General features: G+C 39.2%; 1 protein-coding gene and 1 pseudogene across 1 annotated transcript; one reads left to right on the forward strand and one right to left on the reverse strand.

The window, feature by feature from the left end:
- The first annotated feature begins 1,270 nt into the window (after positions 1–1,270).
- On the forward strand, positions 1,271–2,164 carry LOC102003701 (vomeronasal type-1 receptor 1-like). Its single transcript, XM_005412741.1, has one exon. The coding sequence runs from the start codon at positions 1,271–1,273 to the stop codon at positions 2,162–2,164; it is 894 nt and encodes a 297-aa protein (XP_005412798.1).
- A 13,629-nt stretch (positions 2,165–15,793) lies between these two features.
- On the reverse strand, positions 15,794–16,829 carry LOC102004015 (annotated as a pseudogene).
- Between the last annotated feature and the right edge of the window lie 213 nt (positions 16,830–17,042).

Raw genomic sequence — 17,042 nt, forward strand, 5'->3', positions numbered from 1 at the left:
TTTATTACATGGGTCTAGTATAATTTTTGGTGTATTACATAAGAGAAAGAATGATTTATGGTCCTGAGAATAAGCACTAAGTTTAATCCTATATTTATTATTGATTGCTGAAAGACACATTTTGTAAGAACATAGAACCGTTTTAAAGAATGCATACCTGAGAACCATGGTTATATCAGGGAAGAGGACTAAAAGTATACATGATAGAATGGGGATATAGATTAGCGTATGTATTTATACATATTAGCCATGTATCTATTTTGGGGTAGGTGTATTTTAGTATAATGATTTGGGAATAATTTATAAAATTAGTAAAATAAAATTTTTACATATTATCACTAAGTGCTATAATTCAGGATACATGTGCCATCAGTACTATTTAGATCTTACTTTCATGGCTTGATTTGCATTTAATTTAATCATATTTTATATATATGTCATCCATACTAGGCTCTGAGACCTCAGGAAAATTAATGACCCAGGTAAATTAATCTGAGGACTTATCATCTGTTTTGGCAATAGTGAAGAAAAATCTGCATATGACAGATAAAAAGAAAAGTTTTCAACCTGGTGTGGTGGCTCACACCTGTAATCCCAGCACTTGGGAGGCTGAGGCAGGAGGATCATTATGAGTTCAAGGCCAGCCTGCGCTACAAAATGAGCTCAAGTCCAGCCTGAACTGCACAGTGAGATTCTATATCAAGAACACCAAAAAGAAGAAGGAGAAGGAGAAAGAGAAGAAGGAGAAGGATAAGGAAAAGAAGGAGAAAGAGAAGGAGGAGAAGGAGAAGGAGAAGAAGAAGGAGAAGGAGAAGGAGAAGAAGGAGAAGGAGAAGGAGAAGGAGAAGGAGAAGGAGAAGGAGAAGGAGAAGAAGAAAGAAGAAGAAGAAGAAGAAGAAGAAGAAGAAGAAGAAGAAGAAGAAGAAGAAGAAGAAGAAGAAGAAGAAGAAAAGTTCTCATATGACAGATCAGGCTTTACCTTGTGGATTGTTGTCTGGAGATGCAAAATAGATGGAATAAGGAATCACATCATGAAGTTATATAAACATATAATAAATATGCCAGGCTGGAGAGTCTGAGTGGTTATTTTGAGCTGATTTGTGTGTAGTCCTCTTCCCATATAGGTAATTGACATCTCAGAAAGGGGAGTTTATGTGCAACTGCAATTTCCCATAATAAAAGAGAATATAGAAAAAAACTACACTTAGTTTTAACTCCATGGCTTTCTGAATAATTGTATTGAACAATTTCTTCTTGTGAGCCCATCAGAATGACTGCTGGTGATTTCATCTTGAAGCTACTTTTCCCAATCCAGACTGGGATTGGGGTGGTGGGGAATACCCTTCTTCTCTCAGCCTATGCTCCCACATCCTGTACTGCCCATGCACCGAGGCCCACACACCTGATTCTCACCCACATGGCTGTGGCCAACTTCTTGGTTCTTCTCTTCAAGGGGATTCCCCATATGATGTTAATCTGGGGAATAACACCCATCCTGGGAAACACGGGTTGCAAACTTGTGTATTATATCCACAGAGTGGCCCGGGGCCTTTCTCTCTGCACCACTTGCCTCCTGAGCAACTTTCAGGCCATCACCATCAGTCCCAGGCCTGGAGGGATGATAGGCCTTAAAGACCGAGCTTGGAAGAATATCAGTTTCTCCTGTATTCTTTGTTGGATCTTCAACTTGCTGATGAATACTTTTATACCTATAAATATAGAGGGCCTTCAACATAGTCACAATTCTACCATGGTACGGGATTATGGTCTATGTTCTTCCAGAAATTCTGAAACATCTACTCCAAAATATGCATTTCTAATGACACTGGCAGATGTTTTGTTCCTGGGACTCATGGCTTGGGCCAGTGCGTACATGGTGCTTCTCCTATATAGACATCAGCAGACAGTGAAGCATATTCACACCACCCACAACTCCCACAGGTTCTCCCCTGAGGCGAAAGCCACTCAAACCATCCTGCTTCTAGCGAGCACCTTCATTTTGTTTTATTTAATCAATTCTTTCCTTGCCATTTATAATACTGTCTCTTTTAAACCTCACCTCTGGCTGCAGCATACAACAATGTTTCTGGCAGCCTGTTATCCCACCATCAGCCCCTTGATACTGACGCTTCAACATCCTCAAGCACCAAATTGCTGCTCTTAAATGCCGAACACATAGTAAAACTCTGCCAGTGGTCCTGTTCATCATAGTTACTCATTCAAGGATGTGAGACGTCTAGAATATACCTGTGGTAAGAAGATTACTGTGGTATTGATCAAACTGGTAGAGGATTTGAGCTCCACTCACAAGGCAGATGTGCAATCAAATCAAATACAGCACACTGTATTTTACCATCATGCTGGTGCTTGCTTGTTATATTTTTCTTTTGAAATGTTTTGGAAGCATATAAGGAAGTATGGGTAGAAATAATTTGGAGACATGTTAGGGCTTTAAGTGGTTTAGTAGTGCAATAATTAAATCGGATGCGGTATTGTATCCTGATAAACAGTAATGAAGTTTTGCACCAACTACAACTATAATCTGTGGAAAGTCATGTAATGATTATATGATTTGGAGTATTTACTTGGAAAATTAAGGACTTATCTTCTATTAGATTATTGTGCAAAAACAAACGAGGTGAGGGGCTGGGGATTTAGCTCAGCGGCAAAGTGCCTGCCTGGCAAGCGCAAGGTCATGAGTTCGGTTCCCGGTACCAGAGAAAAACGAAACAAAAAACAAACAAACAAAAAAACCCAAATGAGGTGAGAAGTAAAACTTCCAGCATAGCAGAGTGAGAAACTTTGTTAATCTATTCTTCCACAAAGCAATATGTATACTATCAAAATTATCAAATTCAACTTTCATTAATACTCTAGAATTTAAATAAATGCTTACAAATATTTAAATATCCATAAGGACAGTGGAGTTTATGTATTTGCTAAAAGGTGTCCGGCCGGCAGCGCAGAGAGTAATAAAACAATAAAACACGTTTATTGCTTTAGGGCACGGAGAAGATTGACAGAGAAAGAGAATCTTCTGGGGGCCGGGTCATGTGGACAATGGTTAAATAGGGTCAGGCTAGAGGCGGGGTTTAGGGGGTGGGCTAGCTGACGCGGCAGGCTAGCACTGGGCAGGAATGTGGGAAAATGAAACAGGATATTACATAAAGGGGAGTAGGAAGTCGTAACTTGACTCCAGGAAGAAGCGTGGGGCTTAGCACATGGCCTCTAAGGGCCAGTGCCATATTGACCATGGCACATAGTCTCCAATAGGCGGCGCCACAGCGACTACAAAGGAATTATGAAGACCTTTCATTTGCAACTTGGTCTACTCCAAGCCTCCTCTCCCCAACTCTCTACTAACTTTGAAAACCAGTAGCCTTACAACCACAGTAGCCATGCAAATGGTCAGGCTTTCCACCAAGAATGCCAACAAAGAAGCATGGGAATCCTCAGATACCTATCCTGGGAGCAGTGTCAATATGTGGTCTTCACGTAGCTCAGTGGTGAAGTCCATTCTTTGTCCTAATGTTTACTTTGACCTAACTCACAGCTGACTCTGAAGTAAAAGTCTTATACCAGGGCACTAGTTGTGAACACCTTGTTTAACTGCTGCACTACTCTAAGATTAAAGTACTGTTTGGGGCAAATGGGAGTTTTGATGAAAGAGCATCAACTCATCACTTTCTCCCTGGACTTTAATATTCAGAAACTTAGCAGCTGGGTGCAGAATTGGGTTCTTACCAGATTAACACTAAGCACATTTCTGCCAGTGGTATGAAATTTGGTGGACAGACATCCATTTTCTTCTCTACCTTCTGGTCACATAACTAATAAGTAATCCAAGAATCATGTTTGTATTACCTAATATCAGTCACTTGTAGCTTCTCCCAAGTACTCTAGTATAAAAAATTTCAGATGGAAATAAACCCTTCCAGAATAGTATAGTAGACGTGCTTCTCTACATCATTTATACTGAATAAATGTTGAAATTTTGCCAAATTTGCCTTATATTTTCTACCTATCATCTATTTACCCATCACGTCTTCTCTTTTATCCATTTGTTTCTTTTGACTTAATTATTTGAAACTAGATTGCTGATCTCACCACCTTTCACCTCCTAAATGGTTCAACTTGAATTCAGTAATAATAAAGAAATCATCCTACAAACCACAGCATGATCATGATGTCAATCATTTGGGTGTGTGGTAGTTGAGAAAGGAGAAACCCGGCTTTAAAGAAGACACCAAGCAAGAAATTCACAATGAAATGTCTGAAGCTGGGATGCCCGCTAAGCTGTGGATACCACAGGCTGCAAAAACAGGACATTCATTATATGTAAGAATCACATGACCCAGTTCAGAGCCGAGTCCTATTCCCACCAATTTCCAATTGGTAACACACTACTATGGTTGGACAGTCACAATCCTCTGGTGAAACTGAAGACTGAAATATCTCTGTCAAAAGATTAAAAGAAAAATAAGACAATTCTCAACCACCTTTATTTTCTTTGAAGTTTATTTTGAGACAGAATCTTGCCATGTTACCCAGATTGTCCTCAGTCTTGTGATCCCCACGCCTTATCTGTGCTGGGGACTGATCAGACCCCTGGATATTTTAGGGGGGGGCACACTGGGGAGTAAAGAAAGACAAAAGACAATATTTAAAGTACAAGGTGACTGGGAGGAATCTGCCTCTAGTGGACAGGCACAACAATCTCCATGGCTGACCTACTTTTATTAGCAAGCAAAGAGCACGGGGGAAAGATATGCACTTTTCATGGAACAGCAACTGAGGTGAATAAGACAACGTAATGGGGTGCGAGTCCCTTTCCATATCATTATGCTTGCATTCTTCAGGCTGTCTTCAGCAGATATTACCTTGTCTTAGGAATGGAACGACTATGAGCTTTCTCCACACAGCCAGGGAACAAGCAGGCTTCTGCATACTTCTCTGTTCCTAAAGCAGGTCACACTGGCCCCGAGACTGTGGGGCCCCAGCCACGTAGCCTGGTACTCAGCATAGTAAAATATTATTTCATATACTCTGGTGCCCGACAATTCTCATAAGTAGCTGGGATTAGAAATACACACAACTTTGCCTGGCTAACTTTATTATTTTGATAAGTAGCTTTATAATTTTTTTTTTATTTTAAAGAGAAAAGAACAGAAACAAAATAGCAAAAAGAAAGACAAAAATAAAAAAACACAAAAACTATGAAAACGATACAGAATTTCAAAACAAGATGATAGGAAATCAACAATGGTTGTTGTATTATTGTTATCTTCAAAGTAGTTGCTCAGATTACCAGATACAAGTATGCAAGATTTGAGCAAACAATTAAAAATTAACTGTTCCTTTCAATAAACCATTAGAAATTAGTAGTATAATTATCTTAGCTATGGTGTGTATATACATGAATATATATGTGTATATAGATAGATAGATAGATAGATAGATAGATATCATTTCCCTTCTTTCTTTTTCTGCTCTCCCTCATCCCAGTTGTTGTTTCCTATTAAGCAATTTCTTTACCTTTCACAATATCTGTTGTACCTTTCAGTTTTATTGACTCAGGTTCTTACACTAGGGAGACAATATGGTGTTTACACATGTGGGTCTGATTTATTTCACTTATGAGTATAATCTCAAGTTGCATCCATTTACCTATAAAAGCCTTGAGTTTATCTTTCTTTATAGCTGAGTAATACTCCATTGTATAAAAATGCTACATTTTTCTTATCCACTCCTCGGTTGACAGGTATTTTGGTTGTTTCCAAAATTTTGCTACGACAAATTTTCTGCTGTAAACATTGGTGCACATGCATTGCTGTGGTATGATGTTTTTAATTCTTCTGGGAATATAAACAGAAGAGGAATAGCTGAGTTAAATGGGACCTCTATTCCTAATTTTTTGAGGAATCTCCAGACAGATTTCCAAAGTGCTTGCACCAGTCTACATTGTCACCAACAGTGGAGAAGAGTTTCTTTTTCCCCAAAGCCCCTCCAGCATTTCCTGTTGGTTGATTTATTGATGATAGCCATTCTTACTGGGGTGAGATGAAATCTCAGTGATGTTTTAATTTGCATCTCTCAAATGACCAATGATATTGAATATTTTTTCATGTATTTATTTTCCATTTGTATTTCTTCATCTGAGAAGAGTATATTTATCTCAGATGCTCATTTTTGGATTAGGTCTTTGAATTTGGGGGGTCTGAGTTGCTATATTCGGATTTTTTTGGCAACCTCCACACTCTTCTGCATAATGATTGTACTACTTTACAATCCCATCAACAGAGTATGAGGGTTCCCTTTCATTACACATCTTTGCCAGCATTAGTTTTGTTTTCTGACTACAGCCATATAAAAGTGACTTAAACTTTCATTAGCTAAGCTAAGTTTGTTTTTTTGCTTAAAGTGGTGACTGCTTGTTCTCACATTTTATAAGGATCCTATCTCATATAGTTTTAGTTCATGTTTCTCTTTTAGCACTGATTAATGATTCATGCCTCTATGAATTATTTCAGTAGGTGTTACATGGTAATATGATTCTAATTTTATCCTTCCTAAATTAGAAGTATTATTTTATTAAGAAGAACATATCTTTGAATTTAGTGAAAAATCTACTTCCTAATAGAGTAGGGTAGTTTTTGTCATTCCTCAGACTAAAGTGTGAATTATCTTCCCTTCCACCAGTAACAGCTAAGATAGTATAAAGTACTTCCAATGGAAAGAAACTGAGAATTACATATTAAAAAATGACACAGGATTAAAACCAAGAAACTACCCTGACACAAGGACAGGTCAGAAGACTATATGATGGTGCTGAGAAGCAAGCATGTGCAGCAGCTTCAGACATGAAAGTAGTAGTGATTAGAAGTATCCCAATAGTTCCAAAGGATCGGTTGAACTTGCTGTGGACGTAATCTTTTTCCTGGAAAGACTATCTCGCTTTCCGTAGGACATATTTTCAAAATGGCTGCTCCTGGAACACTGTAGTGCATTAGCTCATGGTTTGTCATTCCTGTCTTTTGTTAAGCACTATCATGCTGTATCAGCCAGGGTCCACCAGCAGAACAGGTCTCACATACACATGGCTTTTGTGATGGTGGAGACTGGCTAGGGGAAAATCAAGATAGGTGGCAGCCAGAAAATATGAGTTTGGTCATTGGATACAGCTTTCAAGTTTTTATTATCAGCGTAATGGGAAGGTGTTGGAGAGTGTTAATCAAGGGATGGGCAGGTCACATTTATAGTGTGGAAAAAATCTTTGGCTGCTGTGTTAAAAACGATTACAAAGAGGTGAAGTGGAAGCAGAGAGACCATTGAGAAGACTGCTGTAGTGGCCCAGGTGGTGGTGGTTTGGTTTAGGTACTGGTGAATATACAAAGGCACAGATTTCATTCATGCTTTTGAGAGACTCGATGGGCTTTAGTGATGGATTTGATAAAAGAGTCAAGGAGGAGCTGTTTGGGACTTAAGATACTGTATAAATGGTGGTGATGTTTCCTAAATTTGGGAAAGATGAGAGGACCCAGAGGGAGCTGTTTTGATAGTTCCATTTTGGCCATGTCACATGTAAAATATGCTTAAACTTCCAAAGGGAGGTGCAGAGGAAAGACGTATGAGTGTAGACTTCTGAGGATAGGAATTTTGAGTCATTAATATGCAAATGGCACTTGAAGTCATAGGAACGCATTAATTAGGAAGACTGCATTGACAACAAAAGAAGATGGGGTTTAGTCAAAGCTTCAAGTACCAAAATATTTAGAAGTCAGTCAGTGAGGAGCCAGCAGGAGAGACAGAGAGAAGTCACTGAGGAGGGAGGAAAACCAAACAACTGTGATTTCCCTAAGAGAAAGTTACTGTCTACTTAGAAGCAGAAGGAGCGGTGAACTGCGATGCATGATTAAGGGCATTAAGATAGCTTTCTCAGCCAGCAAGTGGTGGTTTTACTCCCTGGCTCCTTAGTCAAGCACCAAATGTCTGAACCTGCTGTATTCTAACATGGCAGCAGAGATCACTACTATTTCTTTTTTTTTTTTTTGGTACTGTGACTCGAACTCAGGACCTTGCACTTACCAGGCAGGTACTGTGCCACTGAGCTACATCCTTAACACTCACTGCTGTTCTAGATAAGACCAGCCACAGTGGCATAACCAGGATATAAACCACACACGATTGGCTGCAGAAATGATGCAAAATAAAAAGAAGAACTGGAAGTTGTGGGAGACCACCATGCTGCTCTTTCCTGAGAAGCAAGGCCCTTGCCACAGTCGGTCCCTGACCTCTCCTTCACCCTGTTCACTGAGATATGCAGAGCTGGCTGTATTGACACAGATGTTCCCCTCATTGGCTAAATGAATGTTATCAAGTCTCTGGCTGAGGCACTGGTGGTCTCATTAATACCACAGCAGCAACATGCAGGCAAAAATAGCCTCTGTGTTGATGGCTGGAATGGAGGCTTGAGCAAAAGCCTGTGAGATTCCAGGATTAAGACATGAGATAGCATCTCAGCTGAGGCCTTGGGACTCAGAAAGAATTCTACCTTCCTGGCAGTAAAAGTGCCAGCCTTGCATTCATCAAAACTATTTGTGCTTTGCTAATTACACGCCTCTGTGCCTGGTGTGGCTACCAAGTTTCTTTTCCCTATGCACTCTGCAGTGACACCCACCCACCTCCCTGACTGATACCAGTAAAAGTCTTGAGCTTTTGGAAATGAGGCCTTTTGTTCCAGAATGAACATTGGGTCATCCCAGAGCTCCTTAACTGTAGACCTTTTTCTCTTTGTCTGTTTTTGCAACCATGTGCCATATTGCCAGGTCGATTAGAATGATACGCTCAGCAAGGTTTTTGGTAGAAGTGACCCTGAGTTTGCTGTTGGGGAAAGCAAAGATATTGAGTTGTAAAGGACAAGAGCATATATGTGGTAGGGGAGGGTTTTTTCCCACAGTAGATATAGCCAGGTGGCATGTCTACAGTCCTAGCTACTTGGGAGACTGAGGCAGGAGGATGGCCCAAGATTCCAAAACCTGGGCAACATAGCAAGACCGATATCAACAAAACCAAATAACGACAAATAAAGAAAAACAAGAAAGAAGAATAGTAGATTCTAGAAAATGAATATATGCTGACAGTAATGACAAAATAAGAAAAACTAGTGGGGAGAGAGAGAAAGCCATTTGAAAGGTATTACACATTCAATACTAAATTTTAGGATTGTTCCTAACGCCTTCTATTATTATGTAAAACATACCTACTGGAATTCAATCCTTGTTTGCCATTAGAAGGATTATGAATATCAACACTATACAAAAAGTAATACTGAGAGAAGTATCACCACCCCATCTTTTCCATCCCATTTCTGGTCATCTCCATTAGCTCATGGTCTGTCATTTCTGTATCTTCTTAAGCACCAGTAGATGTATGCTGTACCTGTCGGGGTCCACCAACAAAACAGGTCTTGCATACACCAGGTCTAGGTCACTATGGAAACTGGTGAAATCATATGGAGTCTGAGAACAGATTGTGAGGAAGGGCAGGCTAGAAACCCCTAGGCAGGCACTGATGCTTCAATCTGAGGCAAAATTTTCCCTTCAGCTCTGCCCTTAAAACCTCTCAACTGATTGTCAAGGACAATCCCCCTTATTAAAATCAACTGACTGTAGATGTCACTCACATCTGAAAATATTCACTGCAGAATCTAGGATAGTATATGTTTGACTAATGCAGTACCATAGTTTAGCCACACTGACACATAAACCCAGGCACCCCAATCCCTCATTGTCAACATGGCTGGCCCCTGCACACTTCTCTAATCATACTTACTCTCTGAAGAAAGACAATAACAAAGTCATACTTCCACCTGACATGAGACACCTGCCCTGCATACAACCAAAAATACACTAACCTCTTCCCCAGAAGAGCATTCAGAATCCTTGGGTGACTGTCATTTATTCTGTTTGATGTCTTTCAACACAAATACATACTTAAAATTATCTAGTACAAGTACACTGTATGTTAAATGAAAAGATAAGAGAAGGAAGAGAACAAAAACATTTTATGCACCCACAAATATCTTCATGATAAAATAAGGTAGAAATGTTTATAAAATTGCAGTCTTCATTTCTGCAGGCGATCATAGCTGTTATGTATAACTACCTTTTCTTCCCCATTCCATATTCCATTTTCCTATAGAACATACCTCAACTGGTCATGATTTTTTTTTTCCTGGTAGGGTGACACAAATCTGTGTTCCTGAGATTGCTGGGCCACTAGCAGTCCTGTGTGAGTTGGGTTGTTGTAGTTTTCCATTGACTTTAATGACAGAACATGACAGTACTAAAAGATGCCCTAAATTAGCTACTGTATTGCAGACCTACTTTTCCTTATCTCCGTTGTTTAGCAGCAGCTCCATTTTAGTTGAGACAGATCGCTACTGTCAATCTGATAAAAGGCATCCATGACAAACCAATGGTCAACACGTTAAATAGAAGCCAAAGCTTTCCCTCTAAAATCAGGAACCACACAAGGATATCTGCTATCACCACTCTGGTTTAATATAGTTCTCAAAACATTAGCTAATGCAATCAGGTAAGGGAAAGAAATAAAGGATGTGGATAGGAAATAAAGAAATTAAATTATTATTATTTGTAGATGGCATACTCTTCTACACAGAAGATCCCAAAAGTCCACAGAATATTCCTAGGCTTGATAACTACATTAAGGAACACAGCAGGATACAAAGCAAACACTGAAAGATAATAGCATTGTTGTATATCAATAGTAAGCTCGCCAAGAGAGAATTTGGGGAAGCAATACCTTTCAGAATAGTCTCAAGACAAATGAAATACTTATCAAATAACCTAGCCAAGCAAGTGAAAGTGCTCCATAATAAAAACTACAATTCCCTCAAAAGCAGATCAAAGCAAAACATGGAAAGCTATTCTCTGCCCTTGGACAAGCAAAATGAATACAGTCAAAAGGGCCACATTTCAAAAAAAATTATGCAGATTTGATGCAATTCCAATAGAAATGCTAATAGAAATCCTCACAAAACTGGAGAAAATAATCATCAAATTCACATGGAGCCAGAAAAATCCTTAAATAACAAAAACAAATTTGAGCAACAAGGGCAAGGCAGGAAACACCACAATCCTGGACTTCCAAGTTATATACTACAGAGATACAGTGATAAAAGCTGCAGAGTATTTACAAAAACAACAACACAGACTTGTGAATCAATGGACAATGGAATAGAATAGAGGATGCAGAAACTACTCCAGGTATACTCAGATAACTTATCTTTAATAAATGGGCAGAATACTTTCCCTGTAGGAAAGATAGGCTCTTTAAAAATGGTGCTGGGAAAACTGGCTGTCCACATGCAGAACGTTGGACGGAGACTCATATCTCTCACAACGCAATAAGCTAAAATAAAAATGGAACACAGATTTAAAGGTTAAAGCAGAAGCACTTAATCTGCCAAAAAATAGGTAAAACTCTTGAAAAATAGGCAAAAGTAAAGACTTTTTTAACAGAACCCCAGAAATACTAGCAAGAACCAACAAATGGATCACAGAAATTTAAAAAACTTTTGCACAGCAAAGGAAAACACTGAGCAAAGAGACACTGTACAGAATGGGAGAAAAATCACAGATTCTCCTCAAAGGACTAATGTGGGGCTCTGTGGTCTCTTGGTGGTCTCCAGGAGAAAACGGTGAGAGGATTTAGAAAATAAAGACAAGAGACAAGCTGGGGTCAGGTGGAGTTACCTCTTACTTGATAGACAAAAGAACTGACTTCAACAGTAGGGGCATTTATTTATACTCTTGCAAAGTTAGTCTCCTGAAAGGCAATGTTGCCTAGGGACTAACAATATAAATGTCCAGGCAGGATATTTTTCTCAAGACTGAAGTAGCTTGACCGCTTGAGGCACTGTGGCTCTGTCCTGCCCTCACACATATGACCCATATCCAGCTCCAGCAGTTCCCAACAGACTAATATCTAGAATATATGAAGAACTCAAAAAAATAGAACCCCAAATTTAAAGAGGGTCAAAAAGTGGGCATCTGAAAGAAGAGACACTTCTCAGATGAATAAGTACAAAAGGCCAATAGATCCATTTTATAACACTCAACATTACTGGCTATCTGAAAAATGCAAATTAAAACAACACTGAGATTCCATCTCACTCCAGAAAGAATGACTATCATCAAGAAATTAATTAACAAATGCTAGACAGATAGTGAGGGAAACAGAACACTTCTTTGTTGGTGGTGAGAGTGTAAAATGGTACCACCAGTGTGGAAATCAACATGGAGATTCCCTTAGAAAATAAAAATAGAAATTCCATTTGATTCAGCTAATCTCTTTCTGGGTATCTTCCTGAAAGATCTCAAACCTTATATTTCAGATACATGCATGTTCATCGCGGTACAATTCATAATAGCTAAATCTTGGCAGTAGCGTATATATCCATTAACAAATGAATGGATAAAGGAAATGTGATAGTTAAACATAATGGAGTACTACTCTGTCATAAAGAAGGATATACTTGAGTCATCTGTAGGAAAATGGATGCACCTTGGGACCATAATGTGAAATAAATCAGTCACACAAGCTTAAATATCACATAGTTTCTCTTATATGAAAAATCAAACATATAAATAAAGTGCAAAGTAAAAGACAATAGAAAATAGCAAAATGGATCTGTGGCCTGTGAGAGGGGAAGTGAGACATAGAGGAAGGGGAAGGGAGGGGGAAAATGAGATTTAAAAAGAAGAGGGGATCGTGAAAGGCCATGTATATGCACCAAGTCCCTACAAGGAGTTTGATCAGCATGTACTACAAACACGTATTTTTAAAAAGAAAAAACATATAAAGACAAAGTGTCCAAAGATGCAGGGAGCGGGAGGGAGAAAAGAGAGCTAAAGAAAAGAATCAAGAAATGTCATGTATATGTACTAACTCCCCATGATGAACGTAATCGCTATGTACTACAAATGTGCACCAATCAGAAACCATACTACACACAAAGGGCTACTATCTAGAGCATATGAAGAATTAAAAAACATCAGCCCCCCACCCATTCAATGGCCCAATCCAAAAATGGGCAGCGGAGATGAATACACACTTCTCAGATAAAGAAATACACATGGCAAGTAAATACATGAGAAAGTGGTCAACATCATTAGTCATTCGAAAAATGCAGATTAAAACAACCTTGAGATTCCATCTCACCCCAGTAAGAATGGCTAGCATTAAGAGATCAACCAATAACAAATGCTGACGAGGCTGTGGAGAAATAAGAACCCTTCTCCACTGCTGGTGGGAATGCAGACTGGTGAAACCACTGTGGAAATCAGTGTGGAGATTCCTCAGAAAACTAGGACTACAGGTCCCATCCAACCCAACTATTCCTCTTCTGGGTATTTTCCATGAAGATCTGAAAACATCATATCACAGTGATATATGTGCACCCATGTTCATAGCAGCACAATTTGTAAATGCTACACTGTGGAAGCAACCCAAATGTTCATCCACTGAGGACTGAATAAAAAAATTGTGGTACTTTTATAGAATGGAATATTACTCAGCTATAAAGAAAGATACACTCAAGGCTTTTATAGGTAAATAGTCACAACTAGAGACCATACTCATAAGTGAAATAAATCAGACCTGCATGTTTAAGCATCATATTGTCTCACTAGTGTAAGACCTGAAAGAGCAAATAAAAGCTAGGAGGTATGATAGACATTGTGAAATGAAAGGAAAATGCTCAAAAGTAAAGAGCAACGGAGGTGTGGGAGAAGAGAAGGGAAAGAAAGGGAAATTATGTAAGTGTGTATATACAGGATAGCTAACACAGTTGTACTACTATTTTCTATTGCTATACAGAAAGGAACAGTTAATGATTACTCATTTGATCAATCTTGTATGTTGCTATTTGTTTTCCTGAGAAGCCACTTTAAGTAATACAACAACCATGGTTAATTTCCCACAACTTTGTCTGTAACTCTGTTTTGTTTGTATTATTCCCCACAACTTTGTCTGTAACTGTTTTGCTTGTACTATTCTTATGCTATTTTATAAATGGATGTCTGTTAATATGTTTTCCTTCTTTTATTTTTTAAAATAAAAAAACAATTAAAAAATCATAATACACGGGGAACAATATTAGTGTCTAAAAAATAGAACAGATCTTTGCCAAAGACCAACGTAATAGATTCAAAATTCACAACATGAATTCACTTATGGTCTCCACCTTGTCTAATGTTGTTAATGTTTGTTTTTTAATAGTTTTCTTTATTGGATTTGTCTGAAAGATGCCTATTTTGTTGGCATTTCATAGACACAGATCTGACTAGTTCGGATTTTTTGATGTTGGATTTCTTTTATGTTCTTACTCTATAATCTTGAGTTCCTTCCCCTGAATTATACTACATCCATTTCCCCTTCTTTTTCCCTTGTATTCAAGTAAAGACTTCCTTCACTCACTCACTCATGTTCTTCTTTCTTTACTTGTCTAAAAACACAGTATTTAATATTATGGTCAGTAGGTGCGTCTATTTTCCCACAGATGACACAAGTTTATCCTTCTTGATGCCAGAGTAGTACTCCATTGTATTTAAATACCACATTTTCTTTATGCGTTTATCTGTTGATGGACATACAGACTGGGTCTAGGATTTACTTATTATGAACTGTGTTGCTATAAACATGGGTATGCATGTGTCACTGTAATGTGATGTACAAGAAACTCAAAGTAAAAACAAAGATCAAAATAAAAGATAGATTACAGGAAGTAGGGAGATAAATCTTTGTTAAGAAGGGGGCAACAGATGAAGGAGGGGGATAGAGATGAGGGATAAAGGATGACAAAAGGAGTTGGGATGTATTACATACATGTACCAACTCCACACAAGGAGTAAAAACATGTACTGCAAACATGTGCAAAGAAAGCTAGCAAACACCAGGGGATCAAGAGATGGGTGAACGGGGAGGAAGAGAAGGGAAAGGGTATGAAAAAAGGAGTTTTCGAGTAGTGTTGTGTACATGTACCGAATTCCCACAAGGAATGTAAACATTATAAACTATGCACATGTGCTAATGAAATAAAATTTAAAGAGGAAAAACCCCACAATATTTATATATTTTTCTCAGAAAAAGACTACTTCTTTTGTTCTTTTCCATTTCTTCATTATTTATGCGGCTCCTTGCTCGTACTTTCTAATTATTGATTTGCTTTTGTCATTAATGTGTAGGTTATAATTGATGTGTGTGTGTGAGCATGATCTAACAAACTGGATTTCACTTCTGCCAGCTCCTGTAATACTTCAACAAGTCAGAAATTTCATGGCTGGTAAAAAGATCATTCTCTTTTAGATATGTCAGTAACTGTTTATAATTAAAACTTTCCTTGGTTGTCAAATATCAGAACTAATTTATATTTTAAAAATTCTGCAGCAAACGTTCTACTAATGGTGAAGTAATAAAGTTTTAGTTTTGATTTATCCTATATTTTGTAAGCCTAACATGGCCACCGCATTCTTTTTTTAATTCCACTATTTCCACTTAGTGCCGGATACATGCTGATCACACACACACACACACACACACACACACACACACATGACATTAATAGGAAACTCATAGTCTTTTTTTCTTTCTGCAAATTAGGAGACACAGAAGTGTTTTTCCAGAGCAAATGCTTAGTGGCGTGGATCCAGGTGAGATAAAGTCAGAAGTGGAAGCAAGGTTAGACTACTGTCAAAGCTGAATCCCCTCCTTATGTTGGCATTAATTTGACCATTCCAAGACGTGCAGCAGAGCTAGTGGCTGAGTCACTGGTCTGGGTGGATTCCTCCCCCAGGGCCCTCTCCAGGCTGGCAGGGAGGGATTGCGTCAGCCTCTCGGAAGTCTCAGCCCACAAAAACTTAGGGTATTGGGTTGATACAGCTATTGAAGCAGGCCAGGGACATCGTTGGGTTCATTAGGACATCAAGCATCTTGTACTTAGACCACTCTTTCACCCAGACAGTTCTTAGAAGGCCAAGCTGAAAGGGGAACCAACAGATGAAGAAGGAAGCCACTTTACAGCAGTGAGGACCCAAAAGGGGCGGCTGGAATTCATCATGCCTTTTCCATGAATCGTGGCAGCAATGGGCCCATAGCAGATGGCGACCATGGACATGGGGGTGCTGAACCCAGTAAGGCACTCTAGCTGTCAAAACGGCAGTGGACACCTTCGTCTTCTCTTCAACAATTGCACCCCAGGATGTGAAGTTGAAGGTACAGTATACGTTCACTCTTCAATCACTTACTGTGGTTAGGAAGATGAAAATGGGCAAAGTGAGGACTAGGGCAAGGATCCAGATTCCAGCAATGACTTTCTTGAGCAGGCTAACAGTGCAGTGGTTCTTTGGGCCCATATTGGATGCAAGACACAAATGCAATGATCCAGAGCAATGTGACCAATTAGAAAGGCACTTCCATAAAGGTTTGCTTCTGCCACAATGTAAACAAACTTGCACAGGAACCATCCAAAAGGTCAAAGTCCTCTCATGGCCATGGAGACAATGAGGAGAAGTAGGGTGATACTAAAGGAGAAGTCAGCTAAGGCCAAGTTAAAATAACTGAAGGTGGTGACTGTGTGTGCCATCCGGGAATCCAGCCACCCAGATCACCAGCCCATTGCCCAGCACACCGAGGACAAAGGTGACTGAGAGTAGCACCACTGGGAGTACCCACAGAACGGTGTATCCAGCAGACTCACGGAGCATCCCTTCAGATTAATATGGAGGAGTTGAGTTGTTGGCTTCCATGCTGCCCACACGTGAAACACTTCAACGAAGGCCATTTTGAAAGTGTGGATTCATTTTACAGCCCCCCTATTCACATGCCGCTATAGCTTCCAATCCAACCGGGGGACACAGTTTGCCAAGTCTGTGACTAGTAATACCATAAAATTGTAAACTTTCTTGGGTGTTACTTTGGGAAAGGATACTTCCCCATATTGTCACAATCATTAGTATGCA

The sequence above is a fragment of the Chinchilla lanigera genome, unplaced genomic scaffold (assembly GCF_000276665.1).
Source record: "Chinchilla lanigera isolate Chin_1 unplaced genomic scaffold, ChiLan1.0 scaffold00157, whole genome shotgun sequence".
NCBI lineage: Eukaryota > Metazoa > Chordata > Mammalia > Rodentia > Chinchillidae > Chinchilla > Chinchilla lanigera.